Source organism: Sciurus carolinensis, chromosome 11, assembly GCF_902686445.1.
Source record: "Sciurus carolinensis chromosome 11, mSciCar1.2, whole genome shotgun sequence".
Taxonomy (NCBI): domain Eukaryota; kingdom Metazoa; phylum Chordata; class Mammalia; order Rodentia; family Sciuridae; genus Sciurus; species Sciurus carolinensis.
The window spans coordinates 46,709,258-46,724,879 of record NC_062223.1 but is presented as its reverse complement, the minus strand read 5'-3'; the positions used below and the strand labels follow the sequence as shown (position 1 = coordinate 46,724,879).

The 15,622-nt window shown below is 35.9% G+C and overlaps 1 protein-coding gene across 4 annotated transcripts in view; it reads right to left on the bottom strand.

The window, feature by feature from the left end:
• Positions 1-1,758: 1,758 nt before the first annotated feature.
• Positions 1,759-15,622, bottom strand: part of Dcdc1 (doublecortin domain containing 1) — a 494,469-nt gene continuing 480,605 nt past the window's right edge. For all 4 annotated transcript variants that reach the window (XM_047516704.1, XM_047516706.1, XM_047516707.1 and 1 more), the window contains 4 exons: positions 14,269-14,405; positions 12,850-13,029; positions 4,538-4,688; positions 1,759-2,364 (listed from right to left, as the gene is read on the bottom strand). In XM_047516704.1, the coding sequence (XP_047372660.1) occupies positions 2,237-2,364; positions 4,538-4,688; positions 12,850-13,029; positions 14,269-14,405 (596 nt within the window). In that variant the 3' untranslated portion in view covers positions 1,759-2,236. The remainder of the gene's footprint in view (positions 2,365-4,537; positions 4,689-12,849; positions 13,030-14,268; positions 14,406-15,622) is intronic.

The following is a 15,622-nucleotide window of genomic DNA, read 5'->3' as shown; positions in this document are numbered from 1 at the left end:
CTGTTGATTAACATCTGGATCACCTTAAGGGTGTTTGTGAACCAGCAGGAAATAAATTTCTGGAGAAGGCTATGGACTTGGGGATGGTTGCTTTAGTATTTAATAATAAATGGTTTTCAGTTGATAGAAAAATATTGAAATCTGACTTATATATATGAGGCTGATTCAAATTTGATAAACATGTCCCCAAAGGAAATTACTGGGTTTATTAAAAGCCTAGGAGGGCTGAACAGAATTGCAATAGTCTTATCCTGTAGTCCTTGCTGGAGGTAGAGTAACTGCTCCCCAGTCCACCTTCCAGCCAACCAAAGAGAAAAGTCAATAATAAGAACAGAGTAGGACTGTTCATAGTCTAAGTTGCAAGTGCCTATGAACTGCCAAGATACCCCGGGCAAGCTGTCCAAAGTAAGTGTGGCTGCCTCGCTGGCAAGATGTGATGTGTTGATGACTGTTATATTACATCTAAAATCCCATTTACTAGTAATAGAAAAGTTCACTTAAGACTTTTGCCTCATGTCTCCTGGTGCTTGATACAGCGTTGTGTGATATTACCAATTTTCGCTTCAGGCGTACTTACATGCAACAGCAAAGACTTCACAAGAATTTGCACATTTGATCCAAGGTGAAATTATGCCATTTTCATAGCAAATCAACTTTATCCTGGCAGTAAAATGATAGGTACTTTTGCACCTAGAGAAATGTCTTTGTTTTCAAGGAATTTTGAAAAAGAAAAAAAAAAAGTTGACTTTAAGGGGACTGTGATCAAGTCTTTCTAAGGAAAGGCCCAGCTGGTAAGAGCTCTGTTGGCTCACTTTCTGACTGGGGGAGCAAGTTCTTTAATCCCTCTTGTTTTGACTTTCTGGTTACAAGAAAATAAATAAATAAATAAATAAAAGCAAAATAGGAGTGACATGCAATCTTTGTCTCCTGTGTGACACAAATCTGCTTTGGAAAACCTTCACATATCTAGCATTACACAACAAAATGTCTGTAAAAGGGTAAATTGTTGTTGATGTAACATGTGAAATTTCACCCCCATGTGCTTTGCTTTTAGTGGTGTCGGAGTAGGGATTTATTCATGCAGCCCTACTGATTTGCAGACTGGGAGTAAATACCAGCCAGGCCTTTTGCAGTGATTACCAAGAGCCCCCTTCAGTAGAAGTGATATATTACCTTCCTGTATCACATTAAAATGGGGAACTGAGGAGTGAGCCCAGCTGAATCATTCTGCACATACCTAGCCAGGCTGCAATTGATATTCAGGCAGAACTGTGAGTAGCTTTCAGAGGAAGACAGGGAGCAAGAGCATTTCTCTGGAAAATTCCCACCAGGAACAGAAACAAATTCTGATTTGTCACTGTTGTTTCCTTTTTCTTTTAATGGCTCTTTCATCTTCTCAGGAAGAAAACAGCAGGTAAACTGTCCTTGTCCTGTAGGGCTGATACCCTAGACCACTAAGGATCTCTCTTGATCTCTTAAAAAAAAAATCCCTTACATGATTTTTTTCTTTCAACTAATATGTGTGTGTGTGTGTGTGTGTGTGTGTGTGTGTGTGTATCCTTTCTCTTAATTTCTATATTGAAGACATAGTATATGACTTTTGATTACTGACCATACAACAGGAAATATCCAAATTCACTCTCAGAAATGATATCTATCTGTGGCCCATAAAGAGATCTGTACTGTTACTACAGGCAAAACTAAAGATAAATTGGAGGAGGAAAGATCCATTCATGCCACATTTGGATGCCACCAGCCATTTCAGTTTTATTTAATAAATGTAAGATTTTTAACAGTTTTGAAAATAGGGTAATTGAGCCAGGAAATGTCAGTTGTGAATGAATTTAGGGTTAAGTGGTCAGAATCTATTTGATTATCAAATATTGTACATACACACATACATCTATGTATATTTTACATATAAGTTACTTGATTCTGCTAAAATATTACAGCATCAACTAGTAGGTTCCTGTTTTTGTTTCCTGGGAGAAAGTACACCTAAGATAGTTGTTTTACCGCATTATTCTGTTTAGTTTTGTTGCCTTTCCAGGAACAGTTTTAAGGTATAGGTATAGGCAAATGCTGGTTTATGTAAAATGTTGTATATAATAACCTTTAAAAGAGACTATTTGAAATTAAAAGCAATAAATAACAATCCTGTTTAACAAGCACATGAGTATCTATACACAGTTATACCAGCAAAATACAGCACAAAATATGATGGTTCTGATAGGAATTAATTGTGCAGATGTACCAGTGACAGCAGCTTCATAGATGGTGACACCACAAGGTCTGTGGCTTGAGGGCCCTGCTGCCTTCGAATTCTGGCGTAATTTGCTCTGACCTCCACCACTTGCTTCAACTCTGTTAAGAAATTATTTTGAGAGATAAGTCAATGTATTTGTACAAGATAATTAAAAGTCCAGGATGGTGAAAACCTTGAAGATCCCTCAGAAGTCCTTGGCTCCTACCTTGGACTTTCTCATTACACACTTGACCTGCTCATCACCTCAGATATGTGCTAACATTCTTTGGATTTCTATAGAACGGAAGTTGCTATAGAGGGTTTCCTTCTAAGCTCTTAGTAAAGGCTGAATTGGAAACTAACCTAGGAATGCTCTAAAAATTGAACCCACTGAAAAGATGAAAGCCAAACCAGTGAGAATCATGCTCATATTGTATAGCAAATGGCATAAAGCACTCTTTTAATTTCACTGGGGGCTTGTGTGAAAGAAACCATTTTAATAGCATCTGGTTTTGTTTTTTGGTTTTTTTTGCCAAATCAAATTAATTTTTCAAAAACCCAATGTGATTTTTTTCCGATGATTAACTTTGGAATTGTAAATGTTTTTTGACATTATAGTATATGATGTAAGTTATTAACTGTGTTTATTTCTGAAACTCCCTGATTGCCTTATTTCGTATTACCTGTAGCTGGTGGGTCACAGAAAAAGCATGTGTAACATGATTAATTTGTTAATTGTCTCTTAATAAGTATATACATGTAAGAGCCTTTCTCTTTTTAAAAACATTCTAAATATTTAGATTCCTACTGAATGATTATTTCTAACTTTATTTCAGCAAAAACAACAATGTCAATTTCTAAAGAACAACTAAATTAGAATCTTTGTAATCAATCAAATTTCCTAGAACAAATGTGACTCACTAGAAAGAATTCAGACAATTGGGGGAAACCACCAGTCCTTCCACCATCAATCAACTATTTTCATAGGAAAAGAATCAACTTTCACATCATAACAATGTATATGTTTACAAAATTGAAGATGCAGAAATGAATGTTTGCCTACATATACTTGTCAAAAGGCCACGGAATGAACATGGAATAAAATGATAGGGAGAACAATAATTGCATTTCCGATTTTCTCAATACCCTTCACAGTTTTTATTAGTGACAGCCTTGTTTCTGGGAAGTCAGCCTAGAACTTTCTTTGTGGTTTAGATACACTTCTGGTTAGCTTGCCTGAAGCATATTTAGCCTTATTTATTAGGCCCAATGAACACAATGTAGCAAGAAGGGTAGGGTACAGAAGGCCAGCCCAAGAATATGAATGCTAAGCATAAGTAATAAAGGGGACTGGGAAGTACCACATTTGCTGACTATTCAATTGGCTCTAATCATTTCATGTGTGTTCATATTCTCAATTAGATTGAAAACTATTCCAGGAAAGGAAGCTTGATTTATTTTTCTTTTGTAGACTATGTTCTTTGGGAATACAAAAAACTGTCAACTAATACTAATGAGAAGAACCCTGCCATTGGTATGTAACCACATAGTGTGGGTCACCAAGGGTTGGGGTGATGGGTAATGATGGATGATGGGAACAGTCGAACACAGAGAATACAAAGATTGGCGCCTCTTCTGTGATGTAGGATGGTGCTAAAGGAATATTTGTGGCATTCCTCAGAACAGTCTTAGGCATCCCAATAAATCTTTATACACTTTGGTCTTCATTTCTACATTTTTGCTTCTTCTAGGCTAAATATAAAGATGTTATTCCACCTGTTTGAAAAGGTTTTGGCTTACCTACCTTATATAGAACATAGTAATACTTTTTTGGTGCCTTTTTAAAAGAAGAAATATAATATTTTTATTATAGAGATGTTGGCTAATTCACTTCCTAATTTTAAAATTTTCCTTTAAAGTAATAACAGTGTCCCTTGGAATTTCCTGAAAATTACATCTCTTCTAATGTATACCTACCTACAGAAAGGGATTTTAAATTCCTCAGGGTAAACAGGATAAAACAAGAGTTGATTCCATAACAAATATATGTTCTTGCAATTTCTGTCATTTATCAAAGAAAATGACCAAGGAATAGATAATAAAATTCATATATATTTAATTATTACTAAGGAAAGGAAATCTGCAAACTGTATAATTACTAGTAAAAAAAACTGAACTTTCATAACATAAAGCAAAACAGGATGCAAAATTCAATAAGGAGGGTCTTAGAAGAAAAGATTAGCTGCTTTAGTTCTTCAAAATTTTGACAGAAATGAAAAGTGTTTGCCATACCTTTCTGAGTTATGAAGCCATGTCCTGTAGACACACAGATGACCATGTCTCGTTCTATGTCATCCCATGACTGAATCAACACTCCATCTGGGGTGTACAGGGTTCTGGCTGGCTGGGTCATTTTGAGATGAGATGAACAGTCATCTAGCAGCTAAAAGCAAAGGGACACCATATTTAAATACGAGATGTCACAATATGATTGGGTATTAAAGAATCTGAATATTCATTATATAACTAATTATTAGAAATAGGAACATAAGGGAAGGGAAGAAGTGTATATAAGTGATCCTTGAAGTGCCTACAAAACAGGGAATTTCAGTACTTGTCAGTGAAGACTTCCTTGTAGGTTCATGGAAGAAAAGTATCTTTTTTGGGGGGTGTGGGGGTACCAGGGATTGAACTCAGGGGCATTCAACCACTGAGCTATATCTCCAGTCCTATGTTATATTTTATTTAGAGACAGGGTCTCACTGAATTACTTAGTGCCTCATGGTTGCTGAGGCTGGCTTTGAACTCGTGATCCTCCTGCCTCAGCCTCCCCAGCTGCTGGAATTACAGGTGTGGATCACCATGCCCAGCTAAGAAAAATATCTTGCTGTCTAAGAAATCCCTAAGTATAACAAACCCTGGATTAAGAATATAGACATCTCAAGATACCTAAAAAGAGAGAAATGTTTTTAAGGATCAAGGAACTAAAGTTACAAAAGGTGAGGAGACCCAGGCTCTGGCCTCTGTGTAACCCTCAACAAGTCAGATAACTACTACAAAAGTGTTCTCCATTATAAAATGAAACGTTTGATTTATGATTTCTCTAGCTCTGTGATAATATGATCAGAAAGTGTCTTTTAGTTGATTAAACGTAAAACTACCTACAAGGGCCTGACTGAACTCCTCTGTTTGCCTTGGAATACTCATAAAAACACATACAGATGTAAAGTGTCAACAGTACTAGAAAGGTCTGCAGAATCTAATCCATATGTGTATATTTTAGTACGTCATACAGTAGCTATTCTGATTCAGTGGCAGCGGGGGAGAAAAAAGGATTTGTTAGTAAGTAGAGTTGCAAGAATAACTTAAAGCCAACAAATAAAGCAGAAAAAATATTTTCACTTAAATTTAGCACCAGAAAAAAACTCACATGACTTTTAAAGTAATGGAGAAAAGCACAATTATTACAAATTAGAAGAATCAGTCAGTCTTTATATGAACTCAGGATGGTAAAAGTCTATCTGAATATTAAAAACAACGAACAAACATAAAATTTATTACTTTCTATACTTTTAAAAATCCCATAGACACAATGGGAAATTGGAAATTCGTTACAATGGATTTGATTAAGTTACATTTAATAGTTTTACTACTTAAAAAAAAGCTTATCAATATGAAAAATGCATTTGGGAGAAAAACGACAAAGGATTTAATAGGGAACTCAGAGAACTCAGAGATACTATGATGTTATATTGTTCTCTATAATAATGTGTAATAAATGATAACACAAAACAAACCAAAATCACCTCTGCAAGTAATTAAAAACATAGAAGTCAAAACATAGCCATAACATTTTTCTCCTGCCAAGCCCACAAACACTAAATCTAAATCACTGCACCTAGAATTGTTGATATAATCTTGTATACCCTGGGAGGGGTGGGAACTGAGAACACACACCCCTGAAACATCTCTAGAAAATATTCTAGTAATATGTGTCAAAATTCTCAAGTGCATTTATATAATTTGATTGAGCCATCCTTCTAGGAATTTTTTTGAGAGAAATAATAAGAAAGGAAATATAGTATTATATAACAATGTGTACACTGCAGCACACTTCATAATAGTGAAAACTTAAAAACAACTAGCAAACAATAGAAAACTGGATGAATAAATGCATTCATAGCATAGAATATTATGATGCCATTGAAAATATTTTTTTTAAGAATGTTAAATTATATGGGGAAAAAGTCACAATAGTTCCTTATATGAATACAGCAACTTTCAAAACTGATTTACCACATGATTTACTACATGTAAATCATTTCATGCTGGTGAAATCTATATATAAATATATACAAAACATAGAAATATGTTTACATGTATTATATATTAAAATTATAATAACCTGTTTTGTGGTGATTAAATATTTAGTTTCTTATTGGTATCTTCATATTTTTCTAATTTTAAGATAATGATTATATGTTGTTTTGTAAATATAAAACAGAATAGAAACTATTCAAATAATCAAGAAATTCACAGTAATTATTTTCAACAAGTTTATAGTAAATTTATATTGTTTTCATTTGTGATTTTTCAAAATTCTCCATAACAATATTCACCACTTAGTCTGCTCAGACTGTCAAAAACAAACACACAGAATGAGCAGCTTAAACAACAAAAATTTTGTATGGTTCTGGAGGCTGGGAAGTTCAAGGTTATAATGCTACTTGAATGAGTTCCTGGCCAGGGCTTGCTTCCTGACTTGCTGATGGCCACCTTCTTGCTGTGTCCTCACTTGGCAAAGGGAAAGAGATGGTGTTCTCTCGTCCTCTTCTTATAAGGTCACCAATTCTATTTGATTTGGGCTCTACCCCCAAAATCTCCTTTAACCTAAATTACCTATTAAAAGCCCTATCTCCAAATACAGTCACATTGGGGTTTAGAACTTCAACATATTGATTGGGATTGGTTGGGACACGATTGAGTCCTTAACAGTCACTCTTTCTTTCTTTCTTTCTTTCTTTCTTTCTTTCTTTCTTTCTTTCTTTCTTTCTTTCCTTCCTTCCTTCCTTCCTCTTCTTTTCTTTCTTTCTTTCTTTCTTTCTTTCTTTCTTTCTTTCTTTCTTTCTTTCTTTCTTTCCTTCCTTCCTTCCTTCCTTCCTTCCTTCCTTCCTTCCTTCCTTCCTCTTCTTTTCTTTTCTTTCTTTCTTTCTTTCTTTCTTTCTTTCTTTCTTTCTTTCTTTCTTTCCTTCCTTCCTTCCTTCCTTCCTTCCTTCCTTCCTTCCTTCCTTCCTTCCTTCCTCTTCTTTTCTTTTCTTTCTTTCTTTCTTTCTTTCTTTCTTTCTTTCTTTTGTTCTCTCTCACTCTCTCTCTCTCTTTCTCTCTCTCTCTCTTTCTCTCTCTCTTTTTCTTTCTCTCTCTCTTTCTTTCTTTCTTTTATTTATTTTTTTGGCTTCAAGGCAACCAAAGGGCGTGAGAACTGGTTTTCATCTGGGCTGGGAGCAGTGGGAAACTGTCTTAGAAATATGGATATGTAGGTATTTGGAAGAAACTTGTATAGTTGGAAAAGAGACAACAAAAAGTAAATGTAAGAATTACTGGACTGGAGATGTAGCTCAGTGGTAGAGCACTTGCCTGGTGTGCATGAGGCTCTGGGTTCAATACCCAACACCAAATAAAAAAGAAATACCACCAATGCACCATATATGCAGGTATGGAAATGTTGGGGTGAAACCTATTAATTTGTAAAATTAATACATGGCAAAAGAAAAATAAAAAAGTACTTTGCCATTTAAATGTCACTATTCTACAGAGATCTTGTTGTCTACAGAGATCACACAAATCAGAAAAAAGAATAAGTTTAATAAAAACATATAGTACAGGAAAGATATGAGTTAAATCTATGTTTATTTCACTAGCTTTTTACTAATGCCCATTTGCATGAGACAAAGTCATTGAGTTTACAAAAATCTTTTAAAACCAAATTTGAAAATAAGGCATTTTCAATACAATTAGGTTCTAAAATATTTCATTAGTTTATGACCTTTAAAGGCTTTGTTAAATCTCAGTTTTTCAAATGCATCTACATTTGTTCAGGTGCTTTTCTTAAGTGGGTAATGTAAATAAAATGTTTGTAATTTTTGCAATAACAAAAGTTCACAGTAAAGGAACAGTGTGCCACAATTTATTTTGCGAGTTTAGTTGTCATAGAACAGGTCTCCTCAGGGAGGGTACATGAACCTGTGGAACCACTGTGCTCTCTGGGCGTGATACACTTGCTGATCCAAATCAAAAGCACCAGTTTCTCATTCTTTCAGAACTGTTCCTCAACTGAGAAAGAACACACTGATTCTGAGATTCTGTAGAATCAGAGAGATGTTGCAGGGATGGGAGAAGACCAGAGGAGAAGGACTTGGGTGAGCCTAAATCAGAGAAAGATGGTCCTGGAGAGAGAGTCACTAACTCTAAAGAGAGAGTTGTCTCAGAGCTTTGATGACTGATGAGCTACACCAGTTGGAAATGAGAGTTGCTCTAGCAATGTTCAGAAAGTGTGTGGGAGGAGCACGGTTAAACAGTCCAGAACAGCCACTGCAGTGAAAGCAATTGAGAGAAAGTTCACATTGGATGGGATTTGAATACCATCTGGGGTTTCACTGTAGAAGGCAGAGTAAAGCATGGATTTCTCGTTCTTCCTGTAAGAACGTACCAACCATTGAAACCGTAAGCATCTTTGGAATCTTTACTGTTAACCAGGCAAACCAGGGAAATCTGAACTCCACCTTTCCTGCTGCCCACACACACGGTTCTTTTTCCAGATGCATTCTTACAGCCTGATAGCCTGAAAGGACATATTTCTAACTGATCACCAAGAATTTCAATTCAGGCCCCTAAGCAGAAATATACTGCATAGATAGGGGAAAGGAAAAACTAGAAACTATTTTTTAATAAAGCAAAGAATCTCTAAATATCTTTCTACATACCAGGGCTACATTCTCCCCAAAATTGCTTTCCCCATGAGATTTCTTTATTCAGAGACAAGGGGTGGTTTGAACACTGAAGTCTAGGATAGTGTTATAGATTGATTTGGGTTCTCTCAAAATTCATTTTGAAGCATTAACCCCAACTGTGACTGTCTTTGAAGACAGAGACTTTCAAGAGGCAGTTAAGGTTAAACAAAGTCATGAGGGTGGCCCCTGATTCAGCAGCATTGATTTCCTCACAAGGACAACAAAGGCACCAGAGCTCTTTCTCTGTCCTTCCTGCCCTCAGAGCCCCACACAGGAAGGAGAAGGCAGCATGAAGTGGTTGTCAGCAGTCCAGAAGGGAAAGTCTCATCAGAAATCAACCCTGCTGGCACCTTGACCTTGGTCATCCAGCCTCCAGAACTATGAGCAAATAAATTTCTATTGTTTAAGCTGTGTAGTCTGTGGTATTTTGTTATGGCAACCCAAGCAGATATTAATGCATGTAATATGTAGGTCTGCCATGTACTTTTAAGCAATCTATCTACTTATATGTATCTGCCCCTATTTCTCAGTTTAAGCACCATCTATTTAATATGCATCATGAGCTGGACTTGGTGGCCCAGTCTTTAATCCCAGCTGAGGTAAGAGGATCACAAGTTTGAAACCATCCTGAACACCTCAGGGAGACCCTGCTTAAAAATGGTAAAAAGGGTTGATAAGGTAGCTCAGTGCCTCTGGGTTCAATCCCCAGTACTGGGGGAAAAAAGAAAAGCATCATGCGATCTAACACCCTACTATTGTGAGTGGTACCTCTCATCCTTATTAGTGCAGTTCTGCCTAAGATGCTGGGTCTTGCCCACTCCTCAAGTTCTAGCAGAGGTCCTAACGGCTTCCTCTGCAGCGCTTTCCTTGTCCTCACCTCCATCCTCTGAACTTCTACCTTCCCAGAACTCCCTCCGCCTGCGCTAATTTGACTTTCATCGTATTCTTTTAGTACCTCTTGGAGAGAATATAAGCTTTTCTTAAGACAATCTGCATTCATCATTTTAAAAAAATGGAGCACACAGAAAACCATCCGAGAAAGAAAAATAAAGGTCATCCATAATATGACCATCCCCAAATTAAATATTTACAACAACAAAATCATTCCAGGTTATTTTCAGTTGGTATTGCACATATGTGCATAGAATCTAACTCCACATGCTATACATGATGTTTCTTTCACTTAGTATATATCTGGACCATCTTTATTATCATTCTTTCCAAAAGGTGATTTTAATTGTTATATTTTATCCTATGTGCTATAATTCATTTAACTAAATTTCTATTATTGAGTCTTAAAATTATTTCTAGTGTACCTCTTCTAAATACTTGTGTGATATATATTCCTAATAAACCAACTTAGTATAAGTTTGTGAAAATATCCTTGGAATGAAGTTCCAGAGATGCATTTTCTAATGAGATGTGAAAATAAAAGTTGTAGTTCCATCACGATGAGAGTGTCCATTTCTCCACACACTCAAGTAAACTCTAGATACATCTTCAAAAGCTTTGCCAATTTAAATAGTAATTTAATGAGCACATAGACCATGTGTTTATTCCACCTACTGTTGAGGTGAACCTGTCAGTTAGACAGTAGTATTAAGTTTCTAAAACACTTTTCAAAAATATAAATGAGAGCATCTGGGCCTAGAGGCACATGCCTATAATCCCAGAAACTTGAGAGACTGAGGAGGGAGGGTAACAAGTTTAAGGCCAGCCTTAGTGAGGCCCAAGCAACTTAGCAAGATCCTGTCTCAAAATAAAAAATAAAAAGGGCTGGAGGTGTAACTCAGTAGTAAAATACCCCTGGATTCAAAACCCCAGGACGAAAAAAAAACAAAACAGAGTTTATATATATATAAAGTTTCTATATATATACTTCTTTTGGTTTTATACACACACACACACACACTTATATAAAGTTTATATATAAACTTTTTTTGGTCCTACGGTTTGAATACATATATATTATATACATATTATATACATATATATACATGAGAACAATATATAAATGAGAACATATATAAATGAGAACAATACTTCATAGATTCTAGTATAGTGTCCTTCATATATAAAGTTCATAAAAATCATATGATTATGGAAAAATAGTTATGGAGTGCCTATTATATGATACAGTAAAGAATCACAGAAATAAAAGGTAATCCTGGACTGGATATAAATATATGTGATCTTTGTAAATGTTATTGTTAAATTTTGCTATCCAGAGTCTGATAGACTGAAGATTTTAGTATAACTATTACGTGCATTAGCCTCTCCTATCATGGACTCTGGTAAATTTCCTTTGCTTCAATGAAACACTAAAGCCATGAACAATCATTGGAGTGATAATGATTACTCCATGACCCCTGCTCTATTCTTTAACTATTTATTAATCATTGCATATTCTCTTACTAATTTATCACCTGTAGTTGCAATGGTTAAGTGCATTCTAAGATGCAGCAGCTACAACATTAACGTTGTGATTTCTGCAGAAACTAGCAAGGAGGAAACATTTCAGCTTTGTTCTAATGCCTTTTCTAGGAAGTTCTCTTCTGAAAAAAACTTTCACTTTAAAAAATCCTCACTTTCTTTTTTTTCTGCTCCAGGTGTATGAAGTTCCCTTAGTTGTATTCCTAATTTTGAGTGTTTGTTTTCTGCATTTTTCTCTCTGATTTCTCTCAAGTACAGCCAATTGGTTGTCAGCTTCTGAGTTAAGACTGCTTTCATGGTTCTTATTCAAGTTCCTATCAAAGAGGAATGGTCTCCCTAACACTTTGAAACTGGACCAGCTTTCAGAGACAAAGCTCATCTGAGGTGCTCCTGCTCCTGTGGGCCCTCACCCCCTGAGCTTCTCTAGGCCATTCCGGTACACCATCTTGCCTTTCTAGCTCCCACCCCCTCCAACCAACATCTCGTCTTTAGGTGAGTTTCTTTTCCCAGAAAAATGTATGAAAACACTTCATAAAATAAAGACAAACAACTATTTGAAATATCACCACAAAAGATAAGACTTTTAAAAAATCCATTTATCATATGCCTAAAGTTTTCACTTAAAGATGAAGACAAAAATTTTCAATTTTATCATTGTATCCCTGAAATTGTAAACAATAAATGAACTGCTACCCATATTTTCTTATGTCATTGTTTTGGGAAGTAGAAATTGTGTCAATCTAGGACTCTGAGAGATAAAAATATGATATGGTTTCTCTAACAAATACTGATGTTTTCCTTACAACATATTTAGTGAATAATTCATAAAGTATCACTCTTTTGTGCACTGGATTTACTGTGGATGAGAAAAATCATTTTAAATTATTTTAAAGATTGAATTTGACTCATTGGTTGGAGTAGGTTCATCTGGCATTGTTCTCTGCTGGCCATAAGTCAGACTCAGATTAATATATATGTCAGACAGCATAGAACTTGACATTTTCAACATATAAGCTCATTTAATCATCAGATCATCTCTGCAAGGGAAGTATTATTCCCATTTTACAGATGAGAAAATGAGGTTCAGAGAAGTAAAGTAATTTTAAAGGTCAGAGCTGGGATTTGAATCCAGGCCTAGGAAAAACTCATTTACACTTGATTTACCTCTGTAATAGTCCTGCCCCACGCATAAGTGCCATCTTCAGGTCTTCCTCCATTTAAATAAACCCAGACTCGTTTTGTGTTGGGTTGCTTATACAGGCTACTAGGCTGAACTGCTTTACGTACAGTTGCAACTGGGGAATTCTGTTTGGATTGCAGTTCTTGAACTTCAGAAAGATGTGCCTGTCAAGAAGAGCCCAGAGAATGCCATGTTTAGAGAACTGTGTAGTGTATATAATGAATGTGCTGAAAGTCAGAATACCTCGTAATTATAAATTACACTGAAGATTTTAGTAAGTAACTATTAAGTGCATTAGCCTCTCTTGTCATGGAATCTGGTAAATTCCCTTTGCTTCAATGAAACACTTAAGTCATTAACAACCATTGGAGTAATAATGATAAGGCACTCATTTTGGCAAGGTACTTAACTTTCATTTATAATTTGGACAAATGAAGGGAGACATGTTTCTGGACTTCTGCATAGTGTTTCTCCTACTGAGAGATTTCTCTGCATCTAACAAATGAGTTTTTTATTAGAATCACACCATTTGCTTAAACCAAAAAATGCTTAAGGGAGCGTAGATGAGTGTTGTTTAAGTCCCTACTTGCTGTCTTTAAAAAAAAAACAGCAGCTACCTTTATACTTTGCCAGATCCCTGCCAGGCAGCTTTTCATCCTAATTCAAGCATGTCCTAGTTCAGTATTTTGCATTTATTCCCTGATCAGTGATTTAACCTTCTTAGCTTGGCAAGAAGTCATATTTCTAGCAATGTCAATTTCTTTGTTCTTGTAACCTTGACTTAGGCATCCGCCTAAGATTGGATTGAACACATTTCACAAATTTGAGAAACTCTAATAAATGGGAACATATCATTCTGATGAAAAACTTCACAAAGCAAAAAAGTTTTCCCTAGTCTCTATCCCCAGTCCTCTCTCCAAAGCTGACCTTTCTCTTTTCAACTTTTTAATGTGTGGTGATCCTGACTGATTAACCAATTGTACTGAAACCACTTTTTCAATTCTTCATTTTGAATGTCTCCATCGCAATTAGTATTTTGCTCCTTGCTCTTTTTGCATATTGAGACATACCCTCAGGAGTGATGAGCAATGAAGCCATAAGGCTCAACTTGACTACACTTATTATAATTACCTTTGTACATATCCACTGGGCCTTTTTCTCTTCTTTGCTCAGGTCATAATTTCTGGTCTTCATTCAAACAAAACAGACTTTCATATGAGCTGGCTGTCACTTAGATAGCTACTCTCCAAATGCCAATTCAATGCTTGGCATATGCTTATGTGATCATAACTGACCAGATGCTAAGAATATATTAATAGCATAATTTAAAAATTCAACATGGTACTTTTAAATGCTTATAAAATAGGCAGAGTCTTAAATGTCTAGAGTCCTAAAGAACATACCTCTGTATGTCTTATAAGTTCCATGAGTTTAATTTCCTCTTGAGTCTGCTCAGTCCAGCCTCCTTCAACTACTACCGGCTGCACAGGGCTTTTGGTGGGAACCATGGTGGCTGGCTGACGTGCTGCTACTCGCCGCCCTAGGGAAAGAAGTCTCTGGAAATGTATCTGATGATAGGCTTTCAGATTTCAAATAAATTGGTTTGGCTTTCTATGCATAAATTATTCCACCCAGGAGCATAGGCTAAAATACTAACTATATCATAAAAGCAAAGATGCCTAGGGTAATAATACCTAACAATACCTCTTCATATGGGAGGCTTGAGGCTTTAAATGGCCAGGATGTGCATACTCGCTCTACAGATGAAAAAGAAAGATAACATGCTGATTTCCACCCTGGCCCCAGCCTGGCATCTACGATATGGTTCAGCAGTAATTTAGTCAAATAGAATTCATGACCTTATATAGTCCCCATCATCTCTCCCAGTCTTGGAACATATGTTTTGTTCTCTTCACTAATAATAAGCCTTTCCCCCACAATTAGCTTAGCAGCCTGGAGATTAAGTATTTTTAAAATAATATTAACCCAAGAGACAGGAGCCTTTTTTTTCTATCTAATAACACCCCATGAGCACGATTAGTTTCTGACACCTCTGCTGTGCCCTTTATGCTGTTAAGAAGCTGTGGTATGAGAAAATATTTATAGGAATACTGTATGCTGAAGAATCACAGGCATAATTTGATAAGCATGGGAATTCAAATTTATGCATTCTTTCAACTAGATCACTTAAAATCATTACAAAAGAGGTTTAAAAAGTCACACTTATGAAATTGTTTTCTTTTTCAGCATTGAAGATACAGCAGTCCTGAATTTCCACTGATTTCTAAACTTCTTAAATAGCACAATGTTTTGTTTTGTACACTCCTTCCAGAAGCCTACATTGAGCACCAACTAGAGGTCAGGAATTGTGCAATATTATGCAAATGCAGACAGGTTTGAGAGGGAGGACTTGCCTCAAGTTTGGTAGGGAAGACAGACCTCAAGGAAATGATTAGACCAAAACTACATTACAATAGTGCTGTCCCAGGGTCCATGAGAGCATGTAACAGCAGCTGCTGACCTAGTCTGAGGGAACAGAGAAGCTTTCTTTGAGAAAGCAATAATTATGTTGATAAACTAGAACTACTAAGATGAAGTTGAGTCTCAATTTTTTTTGCCAAGTTAACTCAATGTGCAGATTTTCAGACCAGGTCAACAAACAAAATTCTTTGAAGGTAATGCACATTTGCAAAGGATAAAGAATCTGTACTTACAGCTCAAGTTTATGGGACTAGATCCAGCAATAAAAATAAGTGG